At 53.3% G+C, this 12,492-nt stretch overlaps 1 protein-coding gene across 1 annotated transcript in view; it reads left to right on the top strand.

Annotated features, from left to right (window-relative positions):
* Nucleotides 1–1,932, top strand: part of SGPP2 (sphingosine-1-phosphate phosphatase 2) — a 96,219-nt gene extending 94,287 nt beyond the window's left edge. The window contains exon 5 of the mRNA XM_075530209.1: nt 1,381–1,932. Within this exon, the coding sequence (XP_075386324.1) occupies nt 1,381–1,932 (552 nt within the window). The remainder of the gene's footprint in view (nt 1–1,380) is intronic.
* Nucleotides 1,933–12,492: the final 10,560 nt, after the last annotated feature.

The following is a 12,492-nucleotide window of genomic DNA, read 5'->3' as shown; positions in this document are numbered from 1 at the left end:
TAACCTTCATGAGGGAGGAATAACTCAGAAAAGAAAAGTGAGAGTAGTCACACAACCCGAAGAATGGAGGCACCGTCTCGGAACTGTTCACACCGAAGCAATTGGGGCTTCCAAACACTTGTGGGAACATCCCATTTTCTTGGAATTCCATTTCTCCACGGACCTTTTGAAGCCCCCTCCTAGGCCTTGCTGTGTCGTCTCAATAACAGCAACCGGAGCGCATTCTTTAGAAAATCGGAGGTCAGGGTGCTGTCATGCCCGTGCCTGACCATCCAGCGCATGAAGACGGGAGAGGACATTTCCACCCGTGGCCACCCGTGAAGGTTTTAACACCACCTGGTGTTAAAATGCAGACTCTGGGGCCCTGCAGGTCAGCATCCGGGGTCCGCCACGTCGCTGTCTGTGTGGGTGATGCTCCTGCACCTGACGCTGTGGAGACTTCTCCAGGAGGCGGGGTCAGTGATTGCCCGAGGGCAGAACTGGCCACAGGAAGTGCACAAAAGGGCTGGCCCTTGGGCAGTCCCGTGGGAAAGGCGATGGGGATGAAGGATGAGAGGAACAGGCGCCCAGGGAGAACAGAGCGCCATCAAATGCGACGTGGACACTGCATTTCCTCGCGCATCTCCAGGTCCACGTTGCACCTCCCAAAGCTCCACACTGCCTGTCCTCGAGTGGATGCCGACCCTGTAGAGCAGGGCAGAACTGCCCCTGTGGGTTTCGGAGACTCTCTTGACAGGAGTAGAAAGCCCACGCAGTTAGTAGTGCGAGACATAAGCACGATGCCAACAGGGCGCCTTTGTACCCCACTCCTAACAGAGATTCACCAAAATTTGAAAAGCCTTCTTGAATTTTAGTTATAGGTTGTTCAGTTTTTCAGTATCTGAAACCCAGGATTGATGAACCGATAGAGACAGCACGTAGAATAAGGGTTCCTGGGGGGTGCCGTGGGGGAGGGGTGGTCAAGAGGCCCTGGCGAAAGAAGATGTTTTGAAATCGATTGTGGTAGCAGTTGTACAGCACTGCTTGATGTGAGTGAGCTCTCTGATCTCTGTTTTTGTTCCCGATAAAATGTCTTTTTACAGAAACACTTTACAAATGAGACGGCAGGGACAGTGGTGTCAGCTCTGCATTAAGAAAATGAAATTTGTTCCACGCAAACTCACTGCTGACCCAGCCACTTTGTCGGACAGCGCACAACTGCCCCTAGTCTGTATCTCTACAGGAGGAGTCAACCCTGTATTTCTCCTGAGGAGGGGCTGGTGGTTTGAACTACTGACCTTACAGATCACAGCCCAATAAGCAACCACTACGCCACCAGGGCTCCTTCACTGCCCCCCTCCCACACTTACCTTTGTCGTCTTTTCTCTTTCCTTCTCACAGGACGTGGTCTGTGGCGTCCTGATGACGGCACTGTTCATTGCCCTGACCTACCCTGCCTGGACCCTCATTGATCACCTCGACTCGGCCAGCCCCCTCTTCCCCGTGTGCCTCATAATTGTGCTCTTCTTCTTGTGTTACAACTACCCCGTGTCTGAATACTACAGCCCCACCAGAGCAGACACCACCACCATCCTCGCTGTCGGGGCCGGAGTGACCACCGGCTGCTGGATGAACCATTTCTTCCAGCTGGTGGCCAAGCCCCCTGCCCCACTCCCCATCATTCAGAACATCCCTCTGCTCTCCGCGGATATGCTCACGTTGGGTCTAGCCAAATTCACCGTGGGTATTGCGGTGGTCCTCTTGGTCCGCCAACTTGTGCAAAACCTGTCGCTGCAAGTCTTATACTCGTGGTTCCAGGTGGTCACCAGGAACAAGGAGGCCAGGCGGAGACTGGAGATCGAAGTGCCTTACAAGTTTGTCACCTACACGTCTGTTGCCATCTGTGCCACCACGTTCGTGCCGATGCTGCACAGGTTTCTGGGGCTGCTGTGAGCCTCGGGGAACTGGGAAGGAGCTCACGTGACACGAGAGCCAAGACACAGGAACCGGGTTGGGTGGGCAAGTCTTGACAAGGCATTTTTTCTTCAATCGTAAACCTGCGTGTCTGATGCTGATATCTGAGATACATGATGCTGCTGTCTCCAAGGAACAAAAAACACATAGAGGGACCACTAGTCTGTAAGGGTTGTGATTCCATTGGACCCGAGCTAAAAGCCACAGGCAAGTTCTTTAACATTCCTGAAGGTGCCTATTACACATGTGTTGGACCTAGTCAAAGGCCGCCAGGAGTTGGGGTACAATTTAGGGCAAGCTATAGCCCACAGAGACAGAGGTGACATGAAAGCTGGTAGGAGAGCAGCCCAATGCAAACGTTGCAAAGACTGGAACTTTAGTCCGGCAGAATGGGTGGCACCCCGGAAAACTACACTCCCCACGCACGGTGACTCAATTGTGATCTAATCAGACCATGCCTGGCAGGTGGCACGGCCACTCTGCAGCCCGAGGCAGGGCTGTAAGCCGACAGGAAGACCCTTCTCTGTGGCAAGCCCTCGCTGCTGTTAGGCATTCCCACTGATATTGACATCTGCTCGGCCGCCTCTGTACGTTCTGTGGGATTCCGGGCACCACCACCATGCTTGTCTCATCCAGGAAACCAAGTGCCTGCTCCCACCCCCTCAGGCAAGCGGGGCCCAGCCTCCATCAACAGTGAGCAACCGCGGGGGTCCATCTGGGGTTCACTGGATGCCTGGCTCTCTCCTGCCCCAGCCAGACGTGGGGCCAGCCCTAAGTCAGCTTCGTTTGCCACCTCTCAGGTGCCATCAAAGAACAGTGGCGTAAGTCCATTCTGGTGCCGCAGAAAGAAGACGTGGCTTCCTGATACGGACCTTGACACGATCGCCCTGACATTGACTTGGACCCTGACAGAGTCACCCCAGTGCTCTTCCATTGCTTAATTCCTTCCCGTCCATCTGTTTCTCGTCGGCAGTTGGGGTTGCCTCCCATACTGGAAGACTTAGGGATCGTCAATGCAGAAAACAAGTCTCGGAAAACAAGTCACCTGGGTGCAACAAATGCCCGTTAGACACGGTGATCTCACTGAGCGAGTGCTCTGCGGGTACCAGACAGGTCCCCCCGCCTCTCCCCCGGCTCCTCCTCTCAGTCCTTAAAAACAAGAAACAGGTATCATTCGTTTTTGCTTAAACGCTAAACACTGTTAGCAAGGCCTCTTTTAGAACACAGCTTCTCAACCACAGAAGCTGAGGTTTATAACCGTCCACATCCCCCTGTGCACACCTGGAGGGACGTGAGCCCTTCCCTCCCCCTCCGACGTTCAAGCTGACAGCTGCCCTCTCCTGACTGTTGATGGGGGGTGGGGTGGGAGGGGTTCAAAAAGTGCACGGGGAAATCTGCTTACCTTGCAGTTCCCTTTCCCCACAAACTTTCTGCAGGCCCCTGTATGCAGCCTTATCGTCACGGTAATCTTGGCCTTTGACATCTCCCTGAGAAGAATCATTTTGAGCAAAAGAGGCATCACCCCCTTCAGACCCTTTTCAACGTGATAGCGAGAAGGCTGGGGCCAGTGTGACCCGCCACTGGGCTGTTTTATATCACATTCTGCCCGAGATCTGTGGCATGATGGTAGAGGAGGAAGACCCCTTGCTGTCAGGCAACCCCTCCATAGATCTGCTCCTCTTGAGTGACGGATTTCAGTCTCTCTGTCACCCCAGCTGCCAAACCAGAGAGCATGGCACTGGGCAATATTTATACAAAATGATTCCAATTGATTTGATCGAGGCCCACGGAGAAATGCAGTGACGTCCCCTGCGGTACCTTTTGAAAAGACGAACTGAGTTCTCCCCGTCGAAGGTGTTGCTGTTCCGTACAGATGTGCACGGCTCCTTCCTGCCACTCTTGTTTTTGTCCTAAGCCCCAGCAATGTCGCCGTGCGCACGACTCGACGCTGAGACCGGCGGTGTGGGCAATAGCACATTAAAGACTGATCCAAAGAGCTGCTGGTCCCGAGTCACTTTTTCAAGGCCTCATCCCTACAACGCGAACATATAGGGGGTAGATAGACCCTGGGAAGTCCAAGTCCGGTTTTGTATTTAAACCCTGCTATTGCTCTGTGGTTCGGCGTCCGCAGACAACCATCCCCAGAGCCATCTCTTGCTTGGTCAACGGGCTTCCACTTGTCTCTCCCAAGGCACTTCATTCTCTTCCGCCCAGGTGCTCCCAGGCAGAGGGCTAGGTCTCCTTGCAGGAAATGGGATTTTCTCTCTGGGGAAAGCCTGCCCCCTGCTGCTCCAGCCACTCTCCTGAGCGCGAGTCAGGACATCATGGCCCCCAGGCTGAGGGATGGGCCCGGTGCAAAGTAAAGGCCCTTGGTCTGGCCAAGCCTGGGTTGGGAAGCCGTGACACTAAAACTCCCAGAAAGAAAGAGCCCCCTTTTCCACAGATAAATCTCACGTGATACGTTTTCATTCCCCTCCACACCTTTTTTCTGAAGCGTCTCGTGCCGCTTTTGTCCTCACATGTCGCTGCTTGCCTTCAGTGGGCCTGCGGATGAAGATGTAATTCCAGAGTACACAGACTAAACCCCTAGCTTCTCTGAGGAGGATCTGGCAAGGATGCGGTCAGCCGCTGTTGAGCTGTCCAGAGGGCAGGAGATGCCCTGTGGGGCTGGGTGATCTTTGATTGCCACGGGCCGGCCGGCCAAGCTGGACCCGTGACTTCTTAACCACAGCTGATAACCTGCACTAAGTATTCGTGACCCCAAGCAGTGTTTTATACACACACCCAGGGTTAAAGACGGTGGACGGAATGATCTGGGAGATCTGCCGTTGGGGAGGAGCGGTGGACGAGGCACCAGAACTCACTTCTGTGTAAGTCACACACGAGACACGCATGCTGTGCGCACAGGTGGTGCTGTCCCACAGATGTGCTCTTCAGTCTCCTTTCCAGGCGCCGCTGCTGGGGGTGAAGGACACGGCACCAGCCGGGTGGATTGGCATGTCCCTTTCCTAACTGCCACCAGCCTGCCCCCAACCCATTACTACCGTGGGCCAGCATGTGGCTCCTGGTCCTTCAGTGCCCGTTTTACTCTGTCCTGCACTCCAAAAGGAGGCAGTCCAACAACTCAGGAGGCCCAGAGCCCCAAGCCCTGAAGAGACAGTGGCAGAACTCCCCTACCGCCCCCCCCCACAAAAACAAACAGCCTGCTGGTCCCGTTGTCATATGGGGGTTCTTCACCCCAGTTCCCCAGGGTAATCAGTGCAAGTGGCCTTCTGGGGACCACACACCTCCAGTTTTCTCGCTCGTGTACCACGTAAACAGGATTTTGAAAATAAAGAAAATCGCCTTTGTTTGGCTTAATGGATCCTTCGGGAACCAGTGGTGGGTTTGCTTGGGCATTCATCCCCTTGGATCTTTTGTGGGTTCAGGGAACTTGAGTCAAAACGGGGGACAGAAATAAACAGCAGGCCGTGCCCTCTTCTGGCAAGAACCCAGCCAGGCACCAAGGTTAATCATCACGCGTGTGACAGCCAGTGAGGACTATCCTGGGGTTCCTACGTCACCTCCTCTAACCAATCGCAGGGGCGCCCTTTCCTACCTTCAAAGATAAATACCACAGGGTTGAAAGATTAAGTGGGACAGGTGTGGCTAGTTAAAGGCAACTAAACCCTTTCCTGGAGCCCCGGTGGGGTAGTGGGTTAAGCGCTGGGCTAACCACAAGTCAGTTCAAAACTACCAGCTGCTTGTGGGAGAAAGACGAGGCTGTCTACGCCCATACAGTCTCAGTGTCAGGAACCCACAGGGCCAGCTCTACTCTGTGTAGGGTCGCTGTGAGTTGGAATTGACTAAACAGCAATGGACTTGGGTGTTTTAGTTTGTAGCTCTTCCCCATTGACTGCCAAATGAACACCTTACAGAAACATGCCCTTGCGAAACCCCAACCCGCTGCTCTGGAGTGGAGCCAGGTCGCCTTACAGTCACCACGTGCAACCAAGCAGGATTGCCCACTGGGGGTTCCAAGGCTGTGACCCTGACAGAAGCCGACTGTCTCCCATGGGGCAGCTAGGGGACTGAACTGCTGAGCTGAGCAATTTAACCTCTACATCCACCAAACGCAACCCCCTGCCACCCAGTCAATTCCGACCCAGTAACTGCAGGACCAGGTAGGCCTGCCCGTGACTTTCTGAGAGCGGAACTCTTTCAGGGAGCAGGAAGCCCTGCCTTTCTCCTGAGGAGTAACGAGTAGTTTCAAACTGCTGACCTTGGAGTTAGCACAGGACTCCTGCCCTGCCTACCTGGCTCTTTGAGGGGGTGCAGAGAGCTGATGCGTTGTTTGCAAGGGCCACGTGAGGATTGGTCCTTTCAACAAGTGTCTGTTTGGTGTCTAATACTCTGGGTGCCATCATATTAGATATTAGACCCGGTGAGAGGCCCAAGGCATCCTGGCAAAGCTGTAGGTTCAAGATTGGACTGCTAACCTCAGGGCTGGCTTTTCAAACCCACCAGCTGCCTTTTTTGCTCCCATGAAGAGTGACGACCTGGGGACCGTATCTAGGGCTACTTTGAGTCAGAATAGACTCGTTAGCGGTGGCTGAGTGGGTGGGGGCCATACGAAGCCATTCCCTGGGAGGAAGAGGGGGCTGTCTGCACCTGTGATCAAATCAATTCTGACTCAAGGTGACTTGGAAGTGCTTCACCCAATCACTTTGAGTCAGAAGTGATTTGATGGCAGTAGGTGAAGGTACTCACCAGAATCAGCCTCACTGCCATCGAGTCCGTTCGGACTCATAGCAACCTTGTAGGACAGAGTAGACCTGCCCCTGTGGGTTTCTGAGACAGCAGCTGCTCATGGGAGTAGAAAGCCCCATCTCTCTCCCAGGGAGCGGCTGGGGGGTTCGCACTTAGGACCTTGCGGTGAGCAGCCCAGCGTGTAAGCACGATGCCACCGGGGCTCCTTGAAGCTACGAAAGGAAAGATACTTCAAAGGATGAGCTCATAGGCCCTCTCCTGGATGTTTGTCCACATTTGATTATCGCCTTAGACCACTTGCTAAAAATCAAAACCGTATGGCACAAGGGGACATTTTAACTTAAGGTGAGGGTAGCCTTAGGGGTGTCGTGGTTACAAGTTGGGCTACAATCCTCAAGGCCTACAGTTTGAAACTACCAGCCGCTCTGTGGGAGACAGACAGGCTTTCTACTCCTGTCAAGAGTTAGTCTCAGAAACCCACAGAGGCAGCTCTACCCCATTCTACAGATCACCATGAATCAGAATTGACTCGAGGCAGTGAGCTAGTTGATTAATACTAACCACAAGGTCGGTGGTTCACACCTCCCAGCAGCTCAGAGGGAGGAACGATGCGGCTGACTGTGCCCGTGATGTACAGCCTGGGAAATTCTATCGAGGCTCACTGATGAACTGAGATGGACTGACGGCAGCGGGTTTGGTTTGAGACTTATGTTGAAGAATGTGAGTTGGGTGAGACCTGGTCCTGCCCTGGGGTCCTCAGAGGAGAGAAGACAGTTTCAGAGCTTACAATGGATGACCCCAAACATCAAGATTGTAAGGAAAACCTCCCGGTGCTATGGGAACTGAGAGGAGGGGGAGATTCATTCTGACTTGGGAGCGGCAGCAACTGAGTGAAGCGCCCCCCCGGCAAAAAGTATTGCAGGAACCAGAGCGGTGCCCAGTGCAGTCCCCAGCCGATGCACCTGGGGCCCAGCCTCCATCTGTCTGCGCCCCCACCCCCCACCCCAGGAGGCCTCTGTGTTGCTTGGATGCAGAATAGGCTTCAGAAGAACCTTTGGACTAAGAGGGGGTAGGAAGAAAGGCCTGAACACCAGCCAATGGAAATGGGATCACACTGTCCAGCCAACCCAGTCTGTGCTGGCTCCATTAACGCAGGATGCCGCCTTCAGTCAGGGCCCCTTGATGGCAGCTAACAGCGAGTGACCCCTGGAAACGCCTTGTCAGAGAGACTTCCCGAGCACCTCCAACTCTTAGGACGGAAACAAAATAAAACTAGTGTTATTGATGACACATAAGAATAAGCGGTGGGAGTGAATGAAGGGGGAAGTGCAGAGTGGAGACCCAAAGCCCATTTGTTGGCCACGGGAGATCCCCTCATAGAGGGGTCTAGAGGAGGAAATGAGTCAGCCAGGGTGCGACATACCACCGGTGAAGAATACAGCTCTCCCCCAGTTCCTAAATGCTTCCCCCCTCCCCCAGTACTATGATCCGAATTCTACCTTGCAAGTCGGGATAGAGCAGATAGGAGCTGGAGGCACAGGGAATCCAGGGCGGATGAAACCTTCAGGACCAGGGGTGTGAGGGGCGATACTGGGAGAGTAGAGGGTGACTGGGTTGGAAAGGGGGAACCGATTACAAGGATCTACATGTGACCTCCTCCCTGGGGATGGACAACAGAAAAGGGGGTGAAGGGAGATGCCGGATAGGGCAAGATATGACAAAATAATAATTTATAAATTATCAAGGGCTCATGAGGGAGAGGGGAGCGGGGAGGGAGGGGAAAAAGAGGACTTGATGCAAAGGGAGAGAATGCTTTGAAAATGATGAGGGCAATGAATGTACAGATGTGGTTTACACAATTGATGTATGTATATGTATGGATTGTGATAAGAGTTGTATGAGCCCCTAATAAAATGTTAAAAAAAAAAAAGAATAAGCGGTGGGGGGGATAAGGACTGAGTACGGGGCAGAGTTGAGTCTCCTCAACAGGAGGGGACCTTCAGAAGCACATGTGTCCCGTGACCGGAGGTGGTGACTTCCCGCGGTGAAGTCACAGCCGCCGTCATCCCTCTCTGACATGGTCACCGTCTGCGCCCGCCGGGAGCGGGTCCTGCTCCCACCTCTGCACCACTCACCCAGGAGCCCGCCCGCACACTCTGTTCTGCTCTCAGCTGACAGGCCCGGCCGGCCAGTGTTGCTGAGAACCGCAGCCTCCTCCTTGGCAACCTGGGCCACCCGTTTCCCCATCCAGTCCTGTGAAACTCCCTCTTTCACAAGAGTGCCCCATCATCCGGGCTCTTTGATGAATGTCGAAATTCCCCGTGTCCTCCTTTTAATGACTGTGCATGGCTTAGTAAGAGGTTCTGACAGGGACAGGGTGTGAACCCTGCAATAGTGATCTACGAGTAGCTGCCTGAGTTGACATGCAGGCTGAACGGGTGTGGGAGGGAGAGGGGGAGTCTGCCCATGAATGGACAGAAGTACCTGTGTACTTGCCTTTGCTGCAATATCCCCCATGACTGTGGAACACGCAGGGGAGCAACGTTATGAAGACCTCTTTGACACAACCACGTTCCTTGAGGGAATGAGTCACTTGGCTTGGAAGAGCAGGGCCTTGGTCTCCAGGGACACCAAGGTCTGTTGGCACAGGGACACCGATGGATCTCTGCCTGCGAACACCCAGGACCATGGGCCCAGGGTTACAGATCTCATTTCAGAGAGGAGACGTTTTCCTAAAAGGTGCTTGTTCACTTGACCTGTTTTCAACGTGAATGTTATGTCCGCGGAGCTGTTGGCTGTTGAAATGTCACCTCTGTTAAAGTAAGACCCCCCCGACCCGACGCCAGTCCTCGAGGGCTTTCTGAAGCCGAGGCACACCTGCGGTGCAGACGGGAGGACAAGGCACAGGATGCTCACGAAGAAGGCAGAGCGTTGACTGTGGGCCATGAATGGAACGCAACATTCTTGAAAGTGTAGCCACAGGAGACCAGGGAGCCTTACGAAGCCAAGAACTCTTTTTCTTTCTCCACGCCTGTCTGTATGGTATGCAAACACAACAACAAGCCAAGCTGGGAGGCAGCCAGGAGTTCCGGCTGTGACGTTTTGTCAGTGCACACACGCAACACATCTGGCCCTGCGCTCTCTCCCCAGAAGGCAACAGGGTCCCCTTGGTGGACGGGCATGCCAGATACCACCCCCATGGAGGTGCTCAAAGGACGTCAACGCCTCTTCAACCCCCTCAAAGTTTCGGGGTGAGGGCGGGAGGCTGCCTGAACGTTTGAGCTCAGTCGGTTGTATACTCCACCTGTAGCTGTGATCTAGGAGTGAGGCTTGGGCTTTCAGTCTGCAGGGTGTCTCCACCACATGGGGACCAGATGGGTGCTGCTTGGATTGGGACACATTCTGCTCCGTGCACACTGGACTTAGGCCACGTTAGCCATCTTAATTAGGCCCCGATAGAGATTTTCATTGGTGGGGGGTGGGGGGGGCACCACTGAATGTGAGTCTGTTATGTCGTCCGTATATGCCGCTATCATGAGAGAGACAGGGAAGCTGGGTGTGTTTACAATCAGCGTATCCCTTTCTGTTTTGTCTCCGACATTGTCGTTTCCACTTACACATACCGAAGACACTTATCATCATATCCTGTCTGTCCCGTTGCCGTCTGTGCCATTTTGGAGTCCACTCTTGACGCTGATTTCCATGCCTCATCAGGTACTGTGAATGGTAGGCTGGCTGTCAGGGGTGGAACATTTTTGTCATTCTATAAATATTCTTAAACTTTGGGAGAGGAGGGGTGGAAACAAGAAACACTCCTGTGAAGATCCATAGAGGGACCACAGTGAAGGAAAGGAAACTGGGTGTATGAATTGGTGGATGTAAGACTCAGTCTGCTCTGGAAACCTTCACCCAATTCACAGTAACACATGAAAAAATGTGTGTGTGTGTGTGTGTGTGTGTGTGTGTGTGTGTGATGGCCAGCCAGTTGGAGGCCATTCGCAGGTAAAATGGTAGGCAAGTTGTTCCCAGACTATCTGCTCCCTGCCTTCCATCCGTGGCTGCCTGTGAGCCCCACCGAGCCCAGAAAAAGTCAAAGCCATGGCCATCTAGTTGATTCCGACTCAGCAATGCTCCGAGCAGACAGAGTAGAACTGTCCCTGTGGGTTTCCGAGGCTGTCCATCTTTACAGGCTGCTGGGTTTGAACCACTGACCTTGTGATTAGCAGCCCAACGTATAACCAATGACACCTCCAGGGCTGCAGTGCGCCCCACAGGGCGCTAGGGAATGCAGGGTTCTCCAAACCTGTTTGACTCCAGAGCCCCCTTTTTACTCGCGCAAACCCTGGGGCGCAGTAGCTACACCTTGGGCTGCTAACTGCAAGGTCAGCAGTTTGAAACCACCAGCTGCACCTTGGGAGAAAGGCGGGAATCCCTAAAGTTAGAGTCTCAGGAACTCACAGGAGCAGTGCTCTGTCCTATAGGGTCGCTATGAGTTGCCATGACATGATAGCAGTGAGGTTGTTTTTCCTTCATAATAAAGAGAAGCTGCCCTAAATTCTCTTGGATCCTTCAGATATTCAGCAACGTCCTTTCTAGATGGTTCCCAGTGATCCTCTTTCGCCCCCAGGCACAGGCAGTTGATGCCATCCAAGTGACAGGTGTGCCTGGTTTCTCACACACCACTGCACCGATGCTCTCACCGGCCCACAGCACACCCTGCAGGGGACTGCCTCTCATCAGGGTCACCCAAGTGCACCGTCTTGCAATATTTGACCCCGGTCTCTGATCGAAGGAATCTCTAACCCCAGTCAGCCCTGAATGTGGCCACCGAATACCGGATGTGGATGTGTTCAGTCTTACACATTCGTTGAGACTGGTGGTTTTGAGTGGGCCCTAAGTCACTGCTGGGTGAGGGGAGGCTTAGGCAAGTTGGAGGAGCCCTGGTGGTCCTGTTGGATAGTGTTGGACTGCTAACCGCAAGGTCTGAGGTTCAAACCCAGCAGCCTCTCCGTGGGAGAAAGATGAGGCGATCTGCTCCAGTGAAGACTGACAGCCTTGGAAGCCCTGCATGGGTGTCCGTGACGGAATCGACTTGATGGCAGTGGGGTGGGCTTGGTGTGTGTGAGTTCACTGGAGCGGCGGTAGAACTGTAAAATGTCACAAATGAACGAATCCCTTCCACAACTGCTCACATGAAGAGCATCCGTACAACAGAACACAAGAACAAGGTGCCCTTTCAGGCCCTCACTCCCACTGAGTCCAGGCCGAAGCGCTGGGACAGTGGTTCTCAACCCGTGGGTCGCGACCCCTTGGGCATCAAATGGAAAATACATAAATATGTCATAGTATATAATGACCTATTGTTTTGTGATTAATCACTATGCTTTAATTATGTTTAATTATACAAGCCAGTCAGGGTGCAGGGTAGCAATGATGAAACATACAACTTTCTTCTAGTTCTTAACTGCTTCACTCCCAACTATCATGATCCCCATTCTACTTTATGGCTAGACCACAGATGGACACTGGTACAGATAGGAACTGGAAATACAGGGAATCCAGGACAGATTATCCCTTCAGGACCAGTAGAGAGAGTGGTGATACCGGGAGGGTGGAGGGAAGGTGGGGTAGAAATGGGGAACCAATTACAAGGATCTACATATAACCTCCTCCTTGGGGGACAGACAGCAGACAAGTGGGTGAAGGGAGGGAGATGTCAGACAGTGTAAGACATGAAAAAATAATTTATAAATTATCAAGGGTTCATGAGGGAGGGGGGAGCAAGGAGGG

The sequence above is a fragment of the Tenrec ecaudatus genome, chromosome 13 (assembly GCF_050624435.1).
Source record: "Tenrec ecaudatus isolate mTenEca1 chromosome 13, mTenEca1.hap1, whole genome shotgun sequence".
Classification (NCBI taxonomy): Eukaryota; Metazoa; Chordata; class Mammalia; order Afrosoricida; family Tenrecidae; genus Tenrec; species Tenrec ecaudatus.
This window is presented reverse-complemented; position numbering and strand designations above follow the sequence as displayed.